Source organism: Vulpes lagopus, chromosome 11 (assembly GCF_018345385.1).
Source record: "Vulpes lagopus strain Blue_001 chromosome 11, ASM1834538v1, whole genome shotgun sequence".
Lineage (NCBI taxonomy): Eukaryota > Metazoa > Chordata > Mammalia > Carnivora > Canidae > Vulpes > Vulpes lagopus.
Window position 1 is genome coordinate 60,658,225 of NC_054834.1, and position 21,336 is coordinate 60,679,560.

Below are 21,336 nucleotides of genomic sequence, written 5' to 3' on the forward strand. Positions count from 1 at the left end.
AAATGGGCAAAAGACATGAACAGAAATCTCACAGAGGAAGACATGGACATGGCCAACAAGCACATGAGAAAATGCTCCACATCACTGGCCATCAGGGAAACACAAATCAAAACCACAATGAGATACCACCTCACACCAGTGAGAATGGGGAAAATGAACAAGAAAGGAAACAAGAAATGTTGGAGAGGATGTGGAGAAAGGGGAGCCCTCTTACACTGTTGGTGGGAATGGGAACTGGTGCAGCCACCCTGGAAACTTGTGTGGAGGTTCCTCAAAGAGTTAAAAATAGATCTGCTCTACAACCCAGCAATTGCACTGCTGGGGATTTACCCCAAAGATACAGATGCAGTGAAATGCCGGGACACCTGCACCCAGTTGTTTATAGCAGCAATGTCCACAATAGCCAAACTGTGGAAGGAGCCTCGGTGTCCATCGAAAGATGAATGGATAAAGAAGATGTGGTTTATGTATACAATGGAATATTCCTCAGCCACAAGAAATGATGAATACCCACCATTTGCTTCAATGTGGATAGAACTGGAGGGTATTATGCTGAGTGAAATAAGTCCATCGGAGAAGGACAAACATTCTATGGTCTCATTAATTTGGGGAATATAAAAAATAGTGAAAGGGAATAAAGGGGAAAGGAGAGAAAATGAGTGAGAAATATCAGTGAGGGAGACAGAACATGAGAGACTCTTAACTCTGGAAACGAACAAGGGGTGGTGGAAGGGGAAGTGGGCAGGGGGTTGGGGTGACTGGATGATGGGCATTGAGGAGGGCACTTGACGGTATGAGCACTGGGTGTTATGCTATATGTTGGGAAATCAAACTCCAATAAAAAAATATACAAAAAAATCCAAACAAGTTAAAAGAAGATCTCAGTTAAAATTTCAAAAAAAAAAAAAAATCAGCCTTTAACCGTCACTGAAACCCTGGAAGATAAGAAATTGAGGCTTAGAGAGGTTAAATAATGTGTTCAAGCCCCACAACTTAGATAGAGGGAATGAGGCTCCAAAGGAATCTGATGGGCTCCAAGGCCTACCTCTTGACAATCTCACAGGTCTGCAGCAGGAGTAGGCTTGAATGATCCAGACCCTTGATTTCTCAGATTTTCTCTCTTCTCTGCTGGAAGCCCTCTATCTACAAGCTCAATTTTTGTGTCTCTTATTACAGGTGCACTGAAATTTTAAATTTACCTTCTGCAGCTCGGAGATTGTTCGATGAAAAGGGAAGGGAAATCTTTGCCCTAAAAGACATTCAAAGGGATGAACTGGTAAAGACATGAATATGAAACTAGAAATATTAGTATGTGCATACAACTAAAGGACAAATGTTTTAAAATACAAGAGCTCAAACACTAACTGCTTCTCCCCCTTATTTTCTCTCAGAGTTAGCCTTATTCAGCAACCCTCAGAAAGTCATACTAATAGCTAGCTGTGGAAAACTACTGTCATGCATGATTTTCAGGGCTTTCTAAGAATGCATTCATTTAAAGCCCATCACAACCCTATGAGATGGATGCTGTCATGATCCCCCCCACTTTATAAATGAGGGTGGAAACTAGACAAGACCAGATTATTAAGCGCTTGTGATTACTGTCTCCTACTCTGAAGGAGGTAGATCCTCTCCTCTTTTTGAGGACTTCAAAATGTAGTTGTGTAGTGATTTCTTACTAAGTGATAATTTCACTATTTCAGAAAATAAATTCTCTCTAGTGTTTTACACAGCCTATTTGGGTGGCTGGAGAAGACTGAGAAGAAGGACTTTAGTGGCCAACTCTTCTTCCCATTTATGGAAGTTGAGGCATCAGCTTGAAAGAAAAAAAAAAAAAACCTGCCTGCTGATGCCTGAGAATTTTGCTCACACCATATTATCAGAACTCAACTCGGGCTCCTAATGTAAAGACCACTTGAGCGAGTCTTAAACTGCAGTAGTTTAAGTTTCTGATGACTAGTATCAGAAGCAGCATGGCAGAGGGAAAGTCTGTGTTCTTGGAATCTGGTAGATCTTTTTTGAATTCCAACACTATCACTTCTAAAGTTTGAGTTTGTTGGTTTTTAATTTTTTTCTTTGCTTTTACTGCTGTGTTTATTCACTGTGTTATTTAAGAAAGAATTCCATATAGATCACAGTAAGACAGATGATACAAAAGGATAGATTTAACGTAAAGATAAGGAGATGAGGCCACCAAGGTGAAAGGGTATGAGCAGAAAAAAAGAGGGGGGGGGGTATGAGTGAAAGGAAGATAAGATGGAGCCAGGAGTGATTGCTAGAGGATCCTGTATATTTGCTGGAAGCAAACCTGTCACTGTTCTGAGCAGCCAACACAGAGACAGAAACATCAACAGTTACACGATCAAGTATGTCCAGAGGAAAACAAGGAAACCTGTTATTCAAGAAGAAGACATTTTTAAGGAAGTTTTCCCTGAGCTGTCACACAGGGAATGTGTGTGATCACCAGTGTGGGGCCACGGAAGAGCACTGTCATTTTTTTTTCCTTCTTACTGAGTGTTCTCAATATATCACTCTATTTTTCTTCAGAGAAATACAAAATCATTAAAGAAATAAACATAAGCAACATGAGGAACAGGTATCATCCATAATCTCAGCAGCTAGAAATAGCCACATTAACATATTACAAGTTCATTTTACCAGTGGTTTTGTCAAACTTTTTCTGTAAAAGGGCAGTTGCTAAATATTTACAGACCATGTAATCTCTAATGAAACATCAGCTCTTGCACAAAAGCACAAAAGCAGTCACAGACAGCATGTAAGTGAATGGGCATAACTGTGTTCTAATAAAACTCTATTTACACAAACAGGCAGCAGGCCAGATTTGGGCCTCAGCCACAGTTTACAGAGCCCTAATTTATACATACCTCCCCTTCCTCCCTCCTGCCCTCCTTCCCTCTTCCTTCCTTCTTTCCTTCCTTTAAAAAATTATTTTATAAAACTTTATTTTGAAAAAATTATAGATTTACAGAAAGTTGCAAAGATAGTATGGAGAAATACTTTAAAAAAAAAATAAAACCTTCGAGATCCTTTGAAGTTGTTACATTTATCAATAGTTTTGCCTTTATCACGGAGTATTAGTCCATGGTGTCACAGTTTGTTTAACCATTTGCCTATTATAGGACATTTTGTTTGTACTTTTGGCTGGTTTTTGTTATTACTAATAATGCTGCTGTGAACAGTTGTACATGGGATCAGAGACTCATTTCTTTGCTAGGTATATGTTTCATGTGGAGAACATTGGATCAATCCTGATGTGTCCATTGCTCAGCAAAAGAAGCAAATCTTCCTGAGGAACTTAGCATCAGATATTTCTAAAATTCAAACTTTCTGCAGTATACATAAGATAGAGGGTAAGCATTGGAATTATTTACCATAATATGTATGGCCAAAATTAAATGCTTGATACTGATTTTTAAGAAAAATTAAGTTTGTTTAAGTAGATTATATTTCATCCCTATATCCTGCTGTTTAGCCCTTTAGACTAAAATTTATATATTTAATAGGATTGCATATTTTAATTCATACACTTTGGACGTGTAAAAAAAACATAATTTATTTTGTCTTTAACAAATCAGGTCTTCTTCATTTTCCATTAAGGAAAACATAAAATGTCCAGTTAGGTTTAGATTTTGCCTCACCCATTAATTTATAGAGTCCCTTTAGGGAAAGCTTTCAGATTTCCTAGTCCCCAGAGTCTCCCTTTAGTTCCTTTCTCGGATAGAAAGGAAAAACATGGGCTACAGAGGCTCTTGCTTTCTAGGTCTTGCTGGCTGATGTCCATGGCTGGGTGACTGTGTTCCATTCCTTTGGCCCAGATAATGCTTTGGGCAGGTGATGCTTCCTGCCTGACTCAGACTCTCCTCTGCTCCCTTTGGCCCCCTGAAGCTTGGCTGTGGCTGAGTGGTCATCTCTGAAGTCCTTTATTACAGGACTCCTTCACCCCTCCTTGGTGACAACTTCTGGAAAGCTCTTCAGCATGACTCCCAGCAAATCTTGGGTCATGGCTGCATCTCTCAGAAACCAAATCCAGGCTGACTGGCTGTGCCTCAGATTGGAATGGTGAAGACAACTTGAGTGGTGACTTGCCACAGCGTTCTGAACGATGAACAATGTCCTCAGTGTTTCCTTGGTGTAGCTTAGATACCTGAAGTGAAGCCTATAGGGAGAATCATGACATCCAGTGCTGTTTTTCTGCCTTCCTCTATCTTCTGCCTCAAATTCCCTCGGGTCCAGAAATGGTGGGTTTTCTGTAAGCCAACCTTGAGGTTAAAGGTTTGATATGCTAAATGCAAGCTAACAGCATTTAGAAAAATCCTAAATCATGGTAGTGTCATCTTGCTTTACAAGGCCCTTGTCTTCTGGCAGTATGCTATGCATGAATGTAAAAAATATTTTTGTACATTTGTCTTCCTTTGTAACATTTCTCATCAACTAATGGTCTTCCTTCTTCCCTTAAGGCTGCCCCAGGGGCAGCCCCGGTGGCACAGTGGTTTGGAGCTGCCTGCAGCCTGGGGTGTGATCCTGGACACCTGGGATCGAGTCCCACATCGGGCTCCCTGCATGGAGCCTGCTTCTCCCTCTCCCTCTGCCTGTGTCTCTGCCTCTCTCTCTCTCTCTGTCTATGAATAAATAAATAAAATCTTTAAAAAAAAAAAAAGGCTGCCCCAGGAACTAGGGCAAAGATCCTATACATAGAAGGTCAAAAAAGAAAATCATTAATATAATTTAAAACATTTCCCTATTACATATAGTAATTAGTGACATTAGTGAATGTTATACACTAAGTTTTCCATGTGTCTTTCAAGGCATTAGGGACTTCCACTGAGGAATTTGGGATTCTAGATAATGGTCTAGAGATATATATCTAAATAATATGCCCATTGAAATGGTTAGAATTTATAATACCTAACATTTTTTGGAAAGACCTATTTTTTTTAGTACTTTTTTTCCTCTTAGGCATTTCTAAAATTGAAAGGTAATTGAAATATGATACTATATTTGTTTCAAGCATATAACATAGTGATTTGATATTTATATACATAATGAAACGGTCACTGCAATAAATCTAGTTACTGTTTGTCACCATACAAAGTTATTACAATATTATTGACTATATTCCCTATGCCAAACATTATATCCTCATGTCTGTTTTTTTTAATAACTGGAAGATCATTACCTCTTAATTCCCTTCATCTATTTCATCCATTCCTCTACCCTTCTGACAATTATTGGTTTGTTCTCTGTATCTATGGATCTGTTTCTGTTTTGTTTTGTTTTATGTGTTTCGTTTTTTAGATGCTACATGTTAGTGAAATAATACACAATAATATGTATCTTTCTCTGTCTGACTTATGTTACTTAGCAAAATACCCTCAAGTTTTCTTCATTTTGATGCAAATGGCAAGATTTCATTTTTTATGACCGAATAATATTCCATTACATATATACACCACTTCTTTATCCATTCATCTGTTGATGGATATTTAGATTGTTTCTGTATTTTGGCTATTGTAAGTAATCCTATGATGGATATAGGGGTGCATATATCTTTCAAAATAGTGTTTTCATTTTCTCTGGATGAATATCTAGAGGTAGAATTGCTAGATGATAAGATTGTTCTATTTTTAATTTTTTGAGGAACTTCCATACTCATTTTTGTACTGGGTGTACCAATTGTACATCACCAAAGTACACGAGGGCTCCCCTTTCTTGATATCTTTATTTTTTTGATAATAGACACTCTGATGGGTGTGAGGTGACATCTCACTGTGATTTTGACTTGGTTTGATTTGTGTTTCCCTGATGTTTAGTGATGCTGAGCATCTTTTCATGCGTAGGTTGGCCATCTGTATGTCCTTTCTGTAAGAATATCTGTCTATTCAGGTCCTCTGCCCATTTTCTAATCAAATTGGTTTTAGATATTGAATTTTATGAGTTCTTTGCATATTTTGGATGCTAACCCCCTATTTTTAGTACTTTTGACTGGAAATATCTCAGGAGGAAAGAATCTACAAATTTTAAGTGAAATCCAATTTATTAAAGAGCAACTATCAACTACACTTAGCACGTATTCTCTTAGACCAAATAGTTGAAAACTGTCTGCATTTTTACTTTAGCATGTGTTTCCAAATTCCTGGTGTTCTGCAATCATAACTGATATGTCCTTGCAATTTGCACATTTCTGCTCAGCTCTTGTTTTAGAAGTCCAAAGTGACATTGTGTCTGGAGCCAAGCTTGCTGTGCATAAACCTGTAGCAATTTTTGGAGAAGAGAAGCAAATTAGAGGACCAAAGGAAAAGCAAATGCAAGAAAATGCTTTAACAACGGAAAATGCTTCCAGTGAAATTCTGTAAGTAAGCAGCATGGCCAGAAAAGCTACCTGGTTTGAACTCAGCTCATTAGCTCAATAACAGCACAGAGCCCATGCAGGGAACCCACACCACATTTGTGAAATGAATGTCAGGTGAAGAGCTAGTATTTAATTAGTTTTCTGGCAAAAAGATAGAGCTGGAGCTTCAATATTCAGCCATCACAATGATCTACTTTCAGTAATTTTATTATTATATTACTATTTTTAAAAGACTGGAATTTGGGAATTGCAAATTATTTGAGGAATCTATCATGTTTTGCTTCCATAAATGTCGACTCCAGGAACAATTAAATTAATATAGTTTCAAGCTGGACTCGTTAACATACAGTCGTCATCCTGGGTCACTGAAGTAGTTCCCTGATTGGTCTCTATCTCTCTTTTCTCTCTCTTCCAAATCACCTCGAAGTTCTAACTACAGACAATTATCCTTTTAAAACATACTCCTTTTTATACAGTTCTTCAATGGCTACCTATTGCAGATAGAAAAAATATTTAGTCTGGAATCACAAACTCTTCTGACCCGAGTCCAGGCCTGTCACTGACCCTCATTTGCACCTCCATGCCCACCTCCACTCTACACTTTTTCTTCCTGACACATGAACTGAGCTCCAGCTCGGCCACCACAAGCTGCTACTGAATGTGGCATATTCCCTTTATGCACTGTTGCAGGCCTCTGGGCCACATATTTGTTTCTCTCCGTCTGAAGTGCCTTGACCTGCCTGGTACTCCTCTTTGGATGACTCTTCATTATTGAAATCAATCATGGTAATGATTGTACCTGATTATGTGCTTATCACTTCCCTCCTGGCTCTCCCCACGACCACCACCAGCCTGGGAATTCCTTGAGGGCAAAAACTCTTGTCATGCCTGTTCTGTGAAGACCAGGGTAGCTGACTTTAACCATCATTTACTGAATACATGAAGGAATGACTGAATGAGTCTCCAAATTCTACAACCATATACAGCTAGTCAACTACCATTGCGATAACAGTGAAAATCAATTTATATATCTTTTGAAACTGTTTTACAAACCATTTTAAAAGAATGCTTCTATCCTCTATTATAAGAATATCAAACTCTTATTTTAGAAAACAAACCCCCTCATTTTGATGAGTGATCCATTTGGTCTCAAGTCCTGACACTAACGGAGGTACTGAAAGGCCTTTTTCAGAGAGAAACGATTTGGCCCACATGTTATATTTCTCAATGGCTAGAGAATTTCTGAAGAATGTATCATTTGGCTCCTGACTTATTAGACTGCACATGGAAAAAAAAAGTAAACAGTAAGAAAAAAAGAAAGAACATCTTTGACAGCAAAGATCCACATTGTTCTAATTTCTAGGTATCATCAAGGCCTGGCGTTCTTGAGGTAAAAGTGATGATGTCCACTCAGAACGTAAGGCAGGAATCTCCTGCACATTCTAGCAGGCACTTTTGATCTTATCTTCTGTTGAATAGTCGTAGTAACAGGAAGATCACTATTCCGCAAGGCAGCCCATTCTAATGTTGAAATTATTTAGAACATCTCCATCCTATGGTCTCATTTGTTTCTCTGTTTATACTCATTCCTCTTCTACTTTAAAATCCTTAAAATATTCAAAGTTCACCATCATCAGGCTACTGGATTATCTCTTTTCCAGGCTAACTTTCACTTGTTCTTTGAACCACTTCTGATGACTCAATCCTAAACCATCATATATTAGAGAGTCACTTTAAGATTTCCCCAGGATTTCTTAGATATATTTGTCTGGAAGTTTTACATATTTGAAAAGTGGGATGATTTAAGGAGGGATATCCATAAAGCAAGGGGGTAAACATAGATCTAGAAGGAACCCTTTTGATAGTTTGGTTCTGTGTAAAGACTTTTGGTAATAAAAATAAAATGGAAAAGAAACTCTGGGAGCACTCACCTCAACTGTTTGTGAAAGAAAAGGCTTTTTAAGCATGTAGCTCACGGACAACTTTCTCATTACAGGCAGGCCCTGCCCACTTCCTAAGCCTCTTCACATACCTTTCTCATTCCCTGCATACCTGTCACATCAGTGTCTTTCTGTTCCTCAACTGAAGCAAGCATATTCTTGCTTCAGAACCTTTCCATTTATTCTCTTTGCCCAGAATGCTCTCTCTCTAGAACCTCACATGGTTGGCTCCTTCCCATTTTTCTGGGTCTCAACTCAAACATCATCTCTCAGAGGAGCCTCTCTGACTCCACTGCTAAAGTAGACCCCACCCCACCCTGGCTAATTTCAATCACAAATCTTGTTTTATTACACTCATGACCCTTATTTATTTATTCATTGACTTGTCTGTCATCTCTCCTCTGCCCACTAGGATGCAAGCTCCATAAACCCTGAGCACTTACCTGTTTTGTTCATCACTGTATCCTCAACAGTTAGGACTCTGTGCCTATCATATAGCAGATGTTCAAGAAACATCAGTTAAAGGAATGAGTGACTAACTGTGGAATGATTAGTTTATTTAAAAAGGGCTGCTCTAAAGTGGCTTGACTGTACTTCATTTGCCTGGAAGCCAAAGAGCATACCAATAAATTCCATGTGAGAAAATTCTTCTCTTCCATGGGAGAAGAATCTTGTTTACACCTTGCTGAATGTGTTATAAGAAAGACATTTTTGCTTCCTGTTTTTCTCAAAGAAATGGAGTTGGTGGGAAAGCTGTGGGTTTTTTTTTTTATTTTTAACACTAGATGGCACTGTTGTTTTTTAACTGTCAGGGAAGATTTCTGACTTCAGCCGCCTGTGTGCAATTTTGAATGAGGCAGTTGCTACCCAATTTCATATCCACATATAATACTCGTGTTACGTTTGAAAAGTGTATGGTCTGTTCTGCCAACACAGGAATTGGCCCCAAAGATTTTGGTAATTTAATATCGCTTCCAGTTATATCACATACCAGGAGCACCTTGGTGATCACAGGCTCCCCACTCCCCGCCAGCTTTATGTACACAATATGCATATTTAGAGTGCAAGAATGTGCTCACTGCTTTGCCTATTTAACCTTCTCCCTGGCAGAGCAGTCCTCTTATTGTGTTGTGATCCCATGGAAGCAAATGTACCCTAAACTGTGCCCCAGAACATGATATGTACAGATCTGTATGGTGGTTATGCTCCCGTTCACATCTTCATCTTAGCAAGAAGCCAGAAGGCTTGACTGACTCAGTTATTCAAGCTATGACTGTTCAAATGTTTTCATGCATTATTTTCTACCAAAAGCTGGCACAAATGTGCGGATGCTATTTGAGCCTCTCTAGATTTGAGAGGAAAAGTTAATTAAGATTTCTTAACAATTGTCTAATGAGTAAACTTTATGAAATGCAGTAATCTAGGCTGTCCTGTTCCAGACAGAATTATGACCCACTTTTTGGAGTAAGCAGGAAAAAAATCTCATTACACATTCATTATGAACTTCTTAAGCTACAGAGCAGTCTTAATCTTGCAGGGTTTTTTTAGAGGAGGGAAGGGACAAAGGTAAAGGGGGAGAGAGAATCTTAAGCAGGCCCCATGCCCAGCACACACAACCCTGAGATCATGACCTGAGCTGAAATCAAGAGTCTGATGCTTAACTCACTGAGCCACCCAGGCACCTCAATCTTGCAGTTTCTGAAATACAACACATGGCCCCATTTTTTTCCTGAATAAATATAGTAAAGATGAATGCTGTTTATTACATAATTGGGGAATTTTATTCATAACTTATATTAAAAGATCTAAATTATGTATTAGTAGGAAGTGGATTTGCAACATTAAGGCACCATTATGGAAATACGATTTACAGATCCATCAATTAGCCTTCAGGATATGATCAGACTATACCTCAGAGAAAACTCTGTGAGTAAAAACCAGAATTCTTAGACTTGTGTTTGCTTCTGAACCTTGGTAGAGATTCACATGCAAGAACCCATCTCCGAATGAAAGCTTGTCACACGCTTCTCAGGTATGCCTGGCAGGAAACTCCTCATGACTTTGATGAGGATGACAGTCTTCCAAAGAAAATGGAAGAGGAACTCTTTGAAAATGTGGAACCACAGAAGAAATACAGGTAAAAAGTTGCAAGGGATTCTTGTTAGAGATTTCTGCATGATCTTAGATTTCCTCACTTCAGGGCAAAATGATCCCTGAGGGTTTGCAGTACTGTTAGCCGCCATTCACCTCAACATACACATTTGTGTCTTTCCAGTGTTTTTGACTAAATATTTGCAAGTATTTGTGGGAAGGCCCTTCTCCCTTTAGCTTATGTTGTGCCATGTAGTGTATTTCCTTGTTCGCTGGTGTGTCTTTTCTATTAAACAGTAAGCTCATCCACCTTTGCCTCCTGATAACACAAAGCCTACATATTTGTTGAATGAATGTATGAATGAACTTAATAATAAGCATGTAAAAATAATAATAATAAGCATGTAAGATGCTCTGATGTTTTTAAGAAATTGGCAAAATGTAGTTTCTTCCTTTTTAATTTTATTTTTTTCTGGTTGACGTCCAGTGAAATAACAGGGATTTATAGCATTTTGCATTATTCCACCTTTAAACATTTGCTTAACATTACAGCATTTTGTATAAATCAAACAGCTTTGTCAATAGTTAGCATTGGCCGATGCACATACTAGGGGCTTTGTAGATGTTCATAAATTAATTTAATTAACAATGCATTGTGATGTTTAATATATTTCATAAGTCTGCTTATTGCCTTAGGATCCTTAATAAACAAGAGATTCTTTTGAATTAACTTATTAGCATATCATTCTTTTTAATGATATTCTATGAGTTGTTAGGGAAGATTGAAAAACTTGAAGAATGGCATTCTATTTGCTAGAGAGGCTGTAGGTAGAGTCCAGAAATAACCATGATTTTCCATTTCTACCTGCCCCTCTCCTTCTCCTACTCCTTTTCCTCTTTATCTAAATTATCTCTTCATTAAATTTATTTTTTGCTACGCTGATGAGTTTCTCATATTCTCTTGGATGGACATTTATTCCTGTTATAGAATAAACTCAGAATTCTACTCTTTACATCAGCTTGGCAGTGTAAGGCAAATAGCATTGCTGCTATCCCAATGATAATGCCTCACCATTACAAGTGAATTTGGTTCACAGCAGGTCTCTTGCCAATAGAACTTGCAGTCTCCAGCACATCAAGTGCACAGGACATTTTTCAGCCTCTAATGGGATTTTCTTTATCTCAGCTATTCTCCAAAGCAGAGTAAATTGCAGAAGCTTTGCCACCAGCAGTTTGAATACAGAGATGGGCAAATTATAAGCCATGCTGCCCCTCAGCTAGTTTTGGGAGTGCAAGGTGCTGATCTGCATTCAGGCATGGAGGTAGTTTTGGTGGAGAAAAAAGCGGATGATAGTCATCAGCGATGGATGCACAAGGAAGGCAGCAGGTAAACCCGTTATATTGGGGGTCAATATATCAAAATATATCTATGGCAGCCTAAAAGACCTGGCCTGGTCCCCACAGAGCTGTCAGGGGTATATTCGAGGGCTTTACATTTTCTATTTAATGTAGCCAATAATTTTTTTATCCTATTCAAAGAAGAGAAGAAAGTGAAATCAAATGTAAATGCTCAGTAGTCTGTACACACAACTTATCCACTGTCAATTCGGTTAAGAAATATGAAATCTGACCTACTGGGTTCAGAGTTTTAACTGACTATTGAAGTTAAGAGAAAACTGGACTGCCATCTATTTTATTTTTATGTTTTGAAAGGATCAAGTAAGAAGTTAGAGTCCCCATTAAAAAATTTCATAGTACTTTTCATTAACTCAACCTCCTACCCCTCCCCACATGCATGCCTTTCCTCCATTCTCTATTTCCATCAGATAACCTAATAAAGGTTATTTCTAAGACAATTAGAGGAATTTAAAATTCTGGGTACCAAATGAAGGAAGTCTTAATTTTGTTGGGTGTCCTAATAGTTTAATGGCTGTGTTAAAAAAAAAAAAACAGTCCTGATCACTAGGGTATATACTGTAGTATTTACAAATGAAATTAAGAGGTAGGTCAGATTTGCATTAAAATATCCTAGCAAAAAAAAAAAAATGTAAAAAGTTGGGGGGGGATGGATGAAATGAGAATGGTAGAATGTGGGTAGCTTTTGAGTTGTGGTGGCTTATTAGACTTCTGTCTCTGTTTTTGTTCATACATTAACATATTTTTAACAAGAAAGAAAACAACTTCTTGGTTTTTCAGTTGGTTTGCCTTAAATTCTACCATTAGTCTTATATGGTGGGGCTCCAGGGTCTTCTTCAATCTCTTGACATCTCTGTGATATGTATATTTTTTTTTTCCTGGGAAAGAGCTATGATTTTTATTGGATTCTCAAAAGGTGTGTGATGTGGAAGGTTTAGGAATTGTTGCTTTGAGAGAGATTGCATACACTTCAGCAGGCGGCAGCAGCAGCCCAGCATGGGCAGGAAGGGAGCTAATCTTACTGTTCACTCTCTGAGATGAGCCAAGTGCCAGCAGGGAACACTTACTGGGCTTGTTTTTGAGAAGGCTGAAAAGCCAACCTGTAGATGGACCTGGCAAGTATGTTCCTTTGCCCCATTCATCCTAGCTAAGCTAACTTTACAACAGGGAGCTAAGAAGTAGGTTTTTGTCCCTGTGAATGATTTGCTATATGGGACCAGAATTCATTCATTCTGCTGCAAAGGGTTATTAAGTGCAGTGTTTTGGGTGTTGGTGCTTTAGCTAAGACTAAAACAGATGAAAATCCCTGCCCCTGCAGAGCTAGTGCTATCAACTCTACATTTCTGGAATTTAGCAGCACATCTTACTACTTTAGCTTACTGTATTATAATGGAGGTCCTACTTGAACCCAAGTTGGAATTTGAGTGTGGCTGATGAACTGAGGTGGACACAAATGGGGAGTGAAGGAGGAGAACTTGGGGCAGGAGAAAGTCAAGCATGAGGAATTTTAACTCAGAAGCACTTGGTCTTTAGAAAGGAGAGTGAGTTCTGAGTCCTGCTTAGTGGCTGTCAGTAGTTTCATTTTGCATCTTGAATGCTGTGGATAAAACACAAGGAGGGAAAGGCTTTTTAAGTAAAAACAAAAAGAAATTTGACTAAAACTCTGCAAAACGCTGGACCACGATGAGCACTGCTTTTAAAATCCAATCATGTGTAACACAAAAGAGGAAGCTCTCTTCCAGCTCCTTCCACTTCCTACAACACTCTACAACTTCATTACTTGAGACCTTCCTATGTCAAGCCATAGAAGAGAGGGATAATGGGCGGGAGTTGCTGGTATTGATTGATCTCAGGTCAGAAACTTTATAGTCTTTGGAAAACAAGTGGATCAGTGAGGGGAAGGGTAAATAGGACAGCATTTGCTCCTGAATACCTGGGTCGCCATCTAGAGACTCCTACAAATACTTGGGCAGGAGAGGTTTTGCAGAAGTCTTGGTGATTAGGTGCAGGCATGATTCAGATTCATGCGTCCTATGGCAGAAGTATGTTTGCATAGTGACAGCAATTGTGAGCTTTTTTCCACATTTTCTCTTGGCATTTTGCTTTTTTCTCTTCCATGTAATTGGATATTACAACTCATTTGTTCTGAGAAGCTGGTGGAGGGCTGGAGAAACATGGGTTGTGCTGTGTAGCAACAACCTGTATAAAATTACATTTTTGTCAACCACAGTCTTTCTATCCCCCATATTTTGCCCAGGCTGTAAATTTGTGTTTAGGGGGGCAAGTAATTGCCCATTCAAAATTTGTACTAATAAGAGTATAAGCTAGAATAGCTCCCTGCCAAGTGGCTATCACTGTGCTGAGAGTTTTCTACCATTAGCCCTTTCATTCTGTCCTGTAGGTCTTGGATTACTTTTTCATTTTGGCCTTCTAATTAAAATATAAAATAACCATGAAGTCTGATATCTTAAGCAATTACCAGCAAAACCTCTTAAGGGAAACTATGACTGAGAAGAATCTCTTGCTAGGGTAGCACAGGGTCTCAACTAGAGGTGCAAGAAATGAGCAAAGGGGCATGGAAAGGGAGTAGGAAATTGCCAAAGGTACACTCATTTGGTTTCCAGCCATACAGGAGAATGATCCAGGTCAACTTTTGAGATAACCTGGCATCTTTCTCCCATTTTCAACTCTGGCAAAATCTGAATTAAACATGTGGCTTCTAAAGGGAAATATGAAAACGATGCTCAGGGATGAAAATCTCCTCAATAGGACCCAGAATTATACAGGGGAAAATACAGTGTCATAGAATTTGGAGCTGCAAGAGGATCTTTAAAATGTCCTAGTCTTAATCACTTGATTTGAAAACTTAGGTAAACTGAGGTGCAGGAGATTAAGTTGCTTGCAAGCACGCATTTCCTGGGTTGATGGAAGGAGCTGTGGTGTTCTTGGGATATTCCTGGGACACAAAGTTCTCACACTGCCGTTTAGCACATAGTGGGTTTTATATATAAGTCTATAACTTAAGTTTCCTGCAAAATGTAAGCACTGTTGCTAAGGGCAAGTGCCAGTTGATGGTACTGTTCAAAAATGAAAAGGAAAACCAACACTATCATGGCTGAGCATGGCACTGAAGCATGGGAGAAGTTGCTACGTCTATTTCAAGCAGCAGAAACATAGATAGCTAAGTAACTAATCTTGGCATCTCAGTAGGTCATTGCAGGAAATGTACGGTCATTCATTCATATGAATAATTTTGAGTGTCAGTAAAACTGCAAGACCCAAACTATGCAAATGGTGAGGCTACACAGCTGAACAATAGAGAATACCAGCTCTCATGCAGTGCCCAGTTTTGATAAATGCTAAGAAGATATTTGATGAAATCCAGTACTCATTTTTTATATAAAATGATACATCATTAATTAACAATAGAAGGGAGAAATACAAGATTGTGGTTATCTTGTAGTGATATGAGTAATGTCTAAAATTCTCTTATAATTTTTAACTCTATTTTCCAATACTTTGTAAATTATTTACAGTGAGGATATATTGTTTTATATTTATTTATAGTACAGAAGTTTAAATTAGATATCTGGAATTTTTTAAGACTTGAAAGGAGAAATATATTACTTTTATAACAGACTCCCTCTCACCTTCTCTCCCTTCCACTCCCACATCATTAAATTTTATAGGAAGAGTTATATTTTCCACAGCAGGAATGCCACTGCTGGTGTGTAATGTAACCATGTTGACAGACATAAAGAATTGGCTTTTTCTATACAGACAAGTTCCTTGACTCTTTGGCTTATTTTTGTTTTTAAGTGATGCAAGGAAAAGAATTTGAGGGTTTTAGCTCAATCATTTTCTTTCTTTTTTTCAGTCATGGGGACTTTATGTGAGCTCCTATGTAAGATAACTTAAAAAATATTTAATGTATATCTTGTACTTTTAGGATATGCTCCTTTAGAAAAAGAGAATTTGAGGAAAAGCTATAAAAAAAATCACAACCATTAATAATCATAGCCCATTCTAAATGATATGTGCCAGGCAATATTCTGTGTGTTTTCTGTGCATTAATTCATTTTGTTCCCACAAGAGTCCTGTGAGGCATGCATCATTATCCTATTTTATAGAAGAGGAAACTGAGGTATGGGGTTGTTAAGCAAAGACATATAGCTACTAAGAAGTGAATTCAGGATTCAGGCTTAGGCACTGTGGCTCCAAAATCCATGTTCTTAATCATTTTGCCACAGTGCCTCTCATAATAAATAGCAGGAGGTGAAGACGGTGTATCAGTCTGGGTTCCATCTGGAGACAGAAACCATACAGTGATTTAAATGACATGTGTAACATAAAGGATTATTAAACAATAATAAAAGAGTAACTATCAGATAGTTTTTAAAAATCCTCTGGACAGTGCTCTGGGCTGAGGGAGTTAGGGACAAACTCAAAAAGTTGAGGGAAATTAGGCCCTTTCCCAAGGCCAGAGTTTAGAACTCATTAGAAAAGGTATGGATGCAGCTAGCTGCATGGCAAAAACCCATTGGTTTGCCTGGCCAGACCTGCACTGTGGTTGCTATGCAAGAAGGAAGTAGCCTTCTGGAACATACATGGGGTCACAGCTGGTTTGGGGGCACACAGGCATGAAAATGGAATGGGGGTGCTGGGGAGGCAGAAAGTTTAGAGCATGTGATGTCCATGTCAGGAGGACCACAAGCAAATGATTCCCAGGCCAGTCCAGGCCAGGGCTCTGAGAGTTCCCAGGGACCACACACTCTGGGCACCTGGTTAGAGAAGAGCAAGGCTGAATATCCTCACTCCCAGCGGCTGACTCCATGCAGAAGCCAGGAAGAGCAAAAGAGCCCCTTCCTCCTGCAATGTTCCTCCAGCACTCTCTACTGAGAAAGCTTCACATTGTGCTTCTATGGGGGAGAAATGCTTAAAGGATTCATATCCATTATCACAGAGCGTGTATGGAGCTAAGAGGCAGCACTCGAGTAAGTGGCACAGAGGGAGCTCTGATCTGGTTATGCTACTTGATAACAGGCCTAATCCTGTTTTCCCAAAGGACCTTTCACCTGGTGAGTAACCCAGACCTTGTGCTGGCAGTATCAATGACCAAAACAAGAAATGAAGTCTGTGGCTCTCCAGTTATTGTTCAGGTAAGATATAAATATAGGCTAAGTAGTAATCATGGCCCTTTATTTAAAATTAAGTAGAGCTCTATGTTTCCTTGTTGTGGAGAAAGACAATGGCTGTCATAGAAACCTGTTTTGAATGCCATTGTTAAAATATTTACAATAGTCTGCCTAGATTTCAAATTCAACATGTTCATGTAGCTCTTAATTTAGTTTAATCCAACAGATGGTGATTGTGGGCTTGCTGCATGTCAGGAGCGATGCTAGTTACTTAAATCAAATCCAAGGGCAAGCATGAAAAATTATCCCAGTAACATTCATACAGTCTCAGTGGTGGGTCAAGTGAATGCACGTGTTTTAAGCTCAGTGATTGGGACACAGGCAATTCCCCTCTCACCTGGTAACTGGAGGGAAAGAGCATGATCAAAGGCCTTCCTGCAGGATGTGACCTCATCAATGTTAATTCTATTAAGATACTCATTTGAAATACACTTTTAACATACTTTTGCAAATGCTTAAAGCAGCCAAACAATTTTTGGAGACTCCAGAGAAATCTGGGTTCATTTGAGTTGGGTAAAGATCTATGGAATTCTTTCTTCATGTTTATCTGTCATCCTTACTTATAATCAAAGACTCCTAAATGGGTATGTGTTTTTCCCTATAGGAGGAAAGAAAGTTTAGGAGTGCCCCTGCTCTGAATTTATTTTTTATATCCTCCACAGTATGTACCATTTTTTTTGGTTGAACAGAATATATTGTCCCCAAAGTACATTTGTTTTATTCGATGTTTTTAATAGCAATGAAGCAGCTTGTTTTGCAGGTTCTGAATCCATAATTGGGATAAAGCAATCTGGACAAATATCAAAGCTTAATTAAGTCTTCTATCCTGCTGATAAATATGGACTAAAAATTTATTCTAGGAGATATAGTATGTATAACATCACATTCTTCCCTGTCAGGTGCCTCTTTGACATGGGCCACCGCGAGCTTAAAACCTCATGCAGATGCAAATTTTGTACCTTAATTAGTTTCATAAAATTACAGATATTGACATTTTCCCCTAAGGTTCCCATTTTTAAGAAATAAGTTTGATCTCAAGATAATTTGTATTACCTTTCAAAATTTTTTCTTTGCTGTTGTTTCATTTTGATTTCTTGAAGCAATCAGCCTGTGAGAAAATATTAAAGCCCATGTAAAATAATAAAAATGAGGCATGTTAGGCTAATGTTACCAGACCCCCCACTCTCTGTTCCTTGAAATATAGTCTTTGTTTTCCATGCCTCTAAGGGATGCTCTGTTGTCTGACCTATTAAATCAATTCTGAAGACCCATTTATTTTCCTCTTTACTATCAATCTCTCCTTGGTAAAGTAAGTGCTATTCATTATAAAGTTCCTTGAGGTGTCATGGTATGTTTAGTTGGAACTAATCTACTGGTTTAAATTCTCTAAAATTGAAACTACTCATTTCTTTATTTATGCTTGAGCCAAGTTTTATAATTAGAATAAATGTGCTGTTTTCTGTTACATATAAAACTGCCTGTACTCACATTTTTTAAAGAAAAAAAAAACCTTCATAATAACCAGGGAAACATAAATTAAAATAGCAACAAGGTACTATTTTTCACTTATTAAACTGATGATGTTTGGGCAAGAATGTGAGGAAAACAGGCCATATTATTTACTGTTGGTGTACAAACTAGAATAACCTTTCTAGAAAGCATTTAGATGTGATAAAGCTTAATATTATGTCTCATGATATTTTAAAATGATGTTATTTTATCAGCAACTGTACTTGAGGAGTTTGTTCTAAAGAATTTTTCATGGATTTACATGAAAATTAATTTATATGATTGCTCATTGCTTTTTTGCTTATAATAAAGAAAATCTGAGAAATAATCTACATGTTTACCTATTGGAAAGTGGTAAAATAAAATATCACTAAGATCAAATAGTGTATGTCCTTTAAAAATGATGGCAAAGGTTCATGGAATATTCTTGTTAAAAAAAACTAATACAGCTTCCAAAGTATATGCATTTTGTGATTTCATTTTTGTAAATCAGTGGATGCATATTTATAAATATAAAAAATGTTGCACATATAATCATCAAATATAAATAAGTTATTACTGCATAGTAGAATTATGAGTAATTATTTATACTTTCTGAATTTATGCAATGAAACTATGATAGGTATAATAAAATCATAAACTCTCCTGTTTGACTCCATATATTATCCTTTTTTTTTTTTTCAGAAATACAAACCCTATAACAATGGGACATCCAATCAAAAGTGGAATTATGTGGAAAATATCAAAGCTTTTGTGGCCTTTCACAGCACTGCACTGGATAAGGAGATCACAGCAGCAAATTATGCTGGTATTTGTACATCCTCTGTGATTAAAGGGGAAAACATTGATCAACCAGTAAGTGATTCTTTTCTACTAAGGATAAAAGAAAAGTAGGGGAAAATGGAGTAATTTAATAAAGCTAGATCTTTTTTTTCCCCTAGAAAACCTTATATTCACATAAATTAAATACTGATTTGTGAGTGAAATCACTTAGACTCTGTGATTCTGATTAGGAAACAATGAAGGAATATCGGTATTACCCTCTGCTTATATTGTTTCAATGGCTCCTATCATCAGCACCACCTTTGGTCCATCATCAGTTCACCAGAACACTCAGGAGTGAGGATAATCATGTACACCACACCCCCACAGGTTAATCTGCCACCCTAGATGTCACTCCACTCCAGAAAGCATATAAGATTCAAATGATTGTAAGTGACTTTAATTATATTATACCAAGCATAGGTCTAAACCTGAATACCTATACTCTGATTTTTGCAGAAAATAATTTTTCAAATGGGGTCCTGTAATTTTTATTAGTAAGGAACTGCTGTATACTTTACAAATACCTGAGCTATTTGTGCGGTCTGTATGTCAAGCTACCTTGCTTTTGCTGATTACTATTGGCCTATAGAAATCTCATAATGTACGTACAAGATTCTCTAAGATCCTCTTTACTCTGCTCCTCAGACATCTCTAAATGGCTGCCTCTTCTCCTTCACCCGAAATACCCCGATTTTACTAAATAATTTGCATTTATCCAAATTTACCATACTATTTTGCATATCTTTGGTTTTGACTACGCTATCCTCCTCCAAACTCTTTTCTCTTTTGTCTGTGAACTCATACCACCTAGCAAATATGCTGTTAGAGACTACTAAGGTCAGCTTAAAAGGAATCAAGTCAGTTTAAAAAGTATCCCAGTTCAAAGAAAAACAATTTAAGCATCAATAAGACTACTGAATGTGGTGAATTGACATACATCAAATATATTTAAATCTATATGTTCATACTGACTTTTAACCAGAACAATAATTCATTGATCACAATTAGATGAACCAATTAGTTACTTTGACAAGTAGGAAATAAAGAATCAAGCATTTATTTTTTTCCTTCCTTTATGAACCGTCCCTTAGGATAACAAAATAGTAGATGAGAAGTTTCACTTCATAGGAATACCCCAGATAATAAATGAAGTATGAAAAAATTGGAATATCACTATGTTGTGAACTTTGAAGAATTGATTGACCTAGGCAATGTTTATCAGTAGCTACTCACACTACAAACAGGGACACAACAGATATTCTTCTCGATGGAAATACATAGTATTGCTTATGAAGTGTTCCTTTCTCCAAAAATGTAACTGGAATCTAATCAAGTCTTTCATTAACTAATAATTTACTGAAAATATAAGAGGTAGAGGAACATGGTAAAAGGCACAGAGACCACGCAGTCGCCAAAATCCTAACTGACAAAAAACATACAGCAAATAAATTACAATAAAACAATTAATTTTAAGTGTGACATTATAGTTATGTTAAAAGAATTTTTATCTTTTAGAGATACATACTGAAATATTTAGGAATTAAATGATATGATGCCTGGGATTTGCTTCAAAGTAATCTAGGGTAGGAATAGAAGTGGGTGAGGATGCAGATAAAATGAAATTAGTAATTGTTGATAATTGTTGAAACTGGGTGAAGGGTAGAAGGGGGCTTATCATACTTTGGTATATGATCAAAATTTTCCAGTGATTATACAACTTGTGTTTTTATTGAAAGACACAAGAAAGGAAGAACTGTACAACTGGTGGAAAAGGCGAGGAGAGTAACTACAGTGACAGATGGTAGATTCTAGGCTGAGTTTTAGAGAGTGATGGCATGAAAGGTGTGAGGGACAGTGGAACAGAGGTCTCAGTGGACATCTTGATGTTCTGCTTAAGAAAAGGTCTAAGTACCAGAATTTTCTACTTGACCATTTTTTTAGAAATATTTTAAAAACTATTTTAGATACTTTTCCTTAACCCAAATAGGCAGAA

At 37.6% G+C, this 21,336-nt stretch overlaps 1 protein-coding gene across 1 annotated transcript in view; it reads left to right on the forward strand.

Moving 5' to 3' along the window:
* The window catches only part of DCDC1 (doublecortin domain containing 1), a 436,509-nt gene that overhangs the window by 373,021 nt on the left and 42,152 nt on the right, over positions 1–21,336 (forward strand). Inside the window, 7 exon segments of the mRNA XM_041722357.1 lie at positions 1,177–1,276; positions 3,233–3,368; positions 6,208–6,367; positions 10,286–10,444; positions 11,585–11,785; positions 16,880–16,973; positions 19,203–19,373. Coding sequence (XP_041578291.1) covers positions 1,177–1,276; positions 3,233–3,368; positions 6,208–6,367; positions 10,286–10,444; positions 11,585–11,785; positions 16,880–16,973; positions 19,203–19,373 — 1,021 coding nt within the window.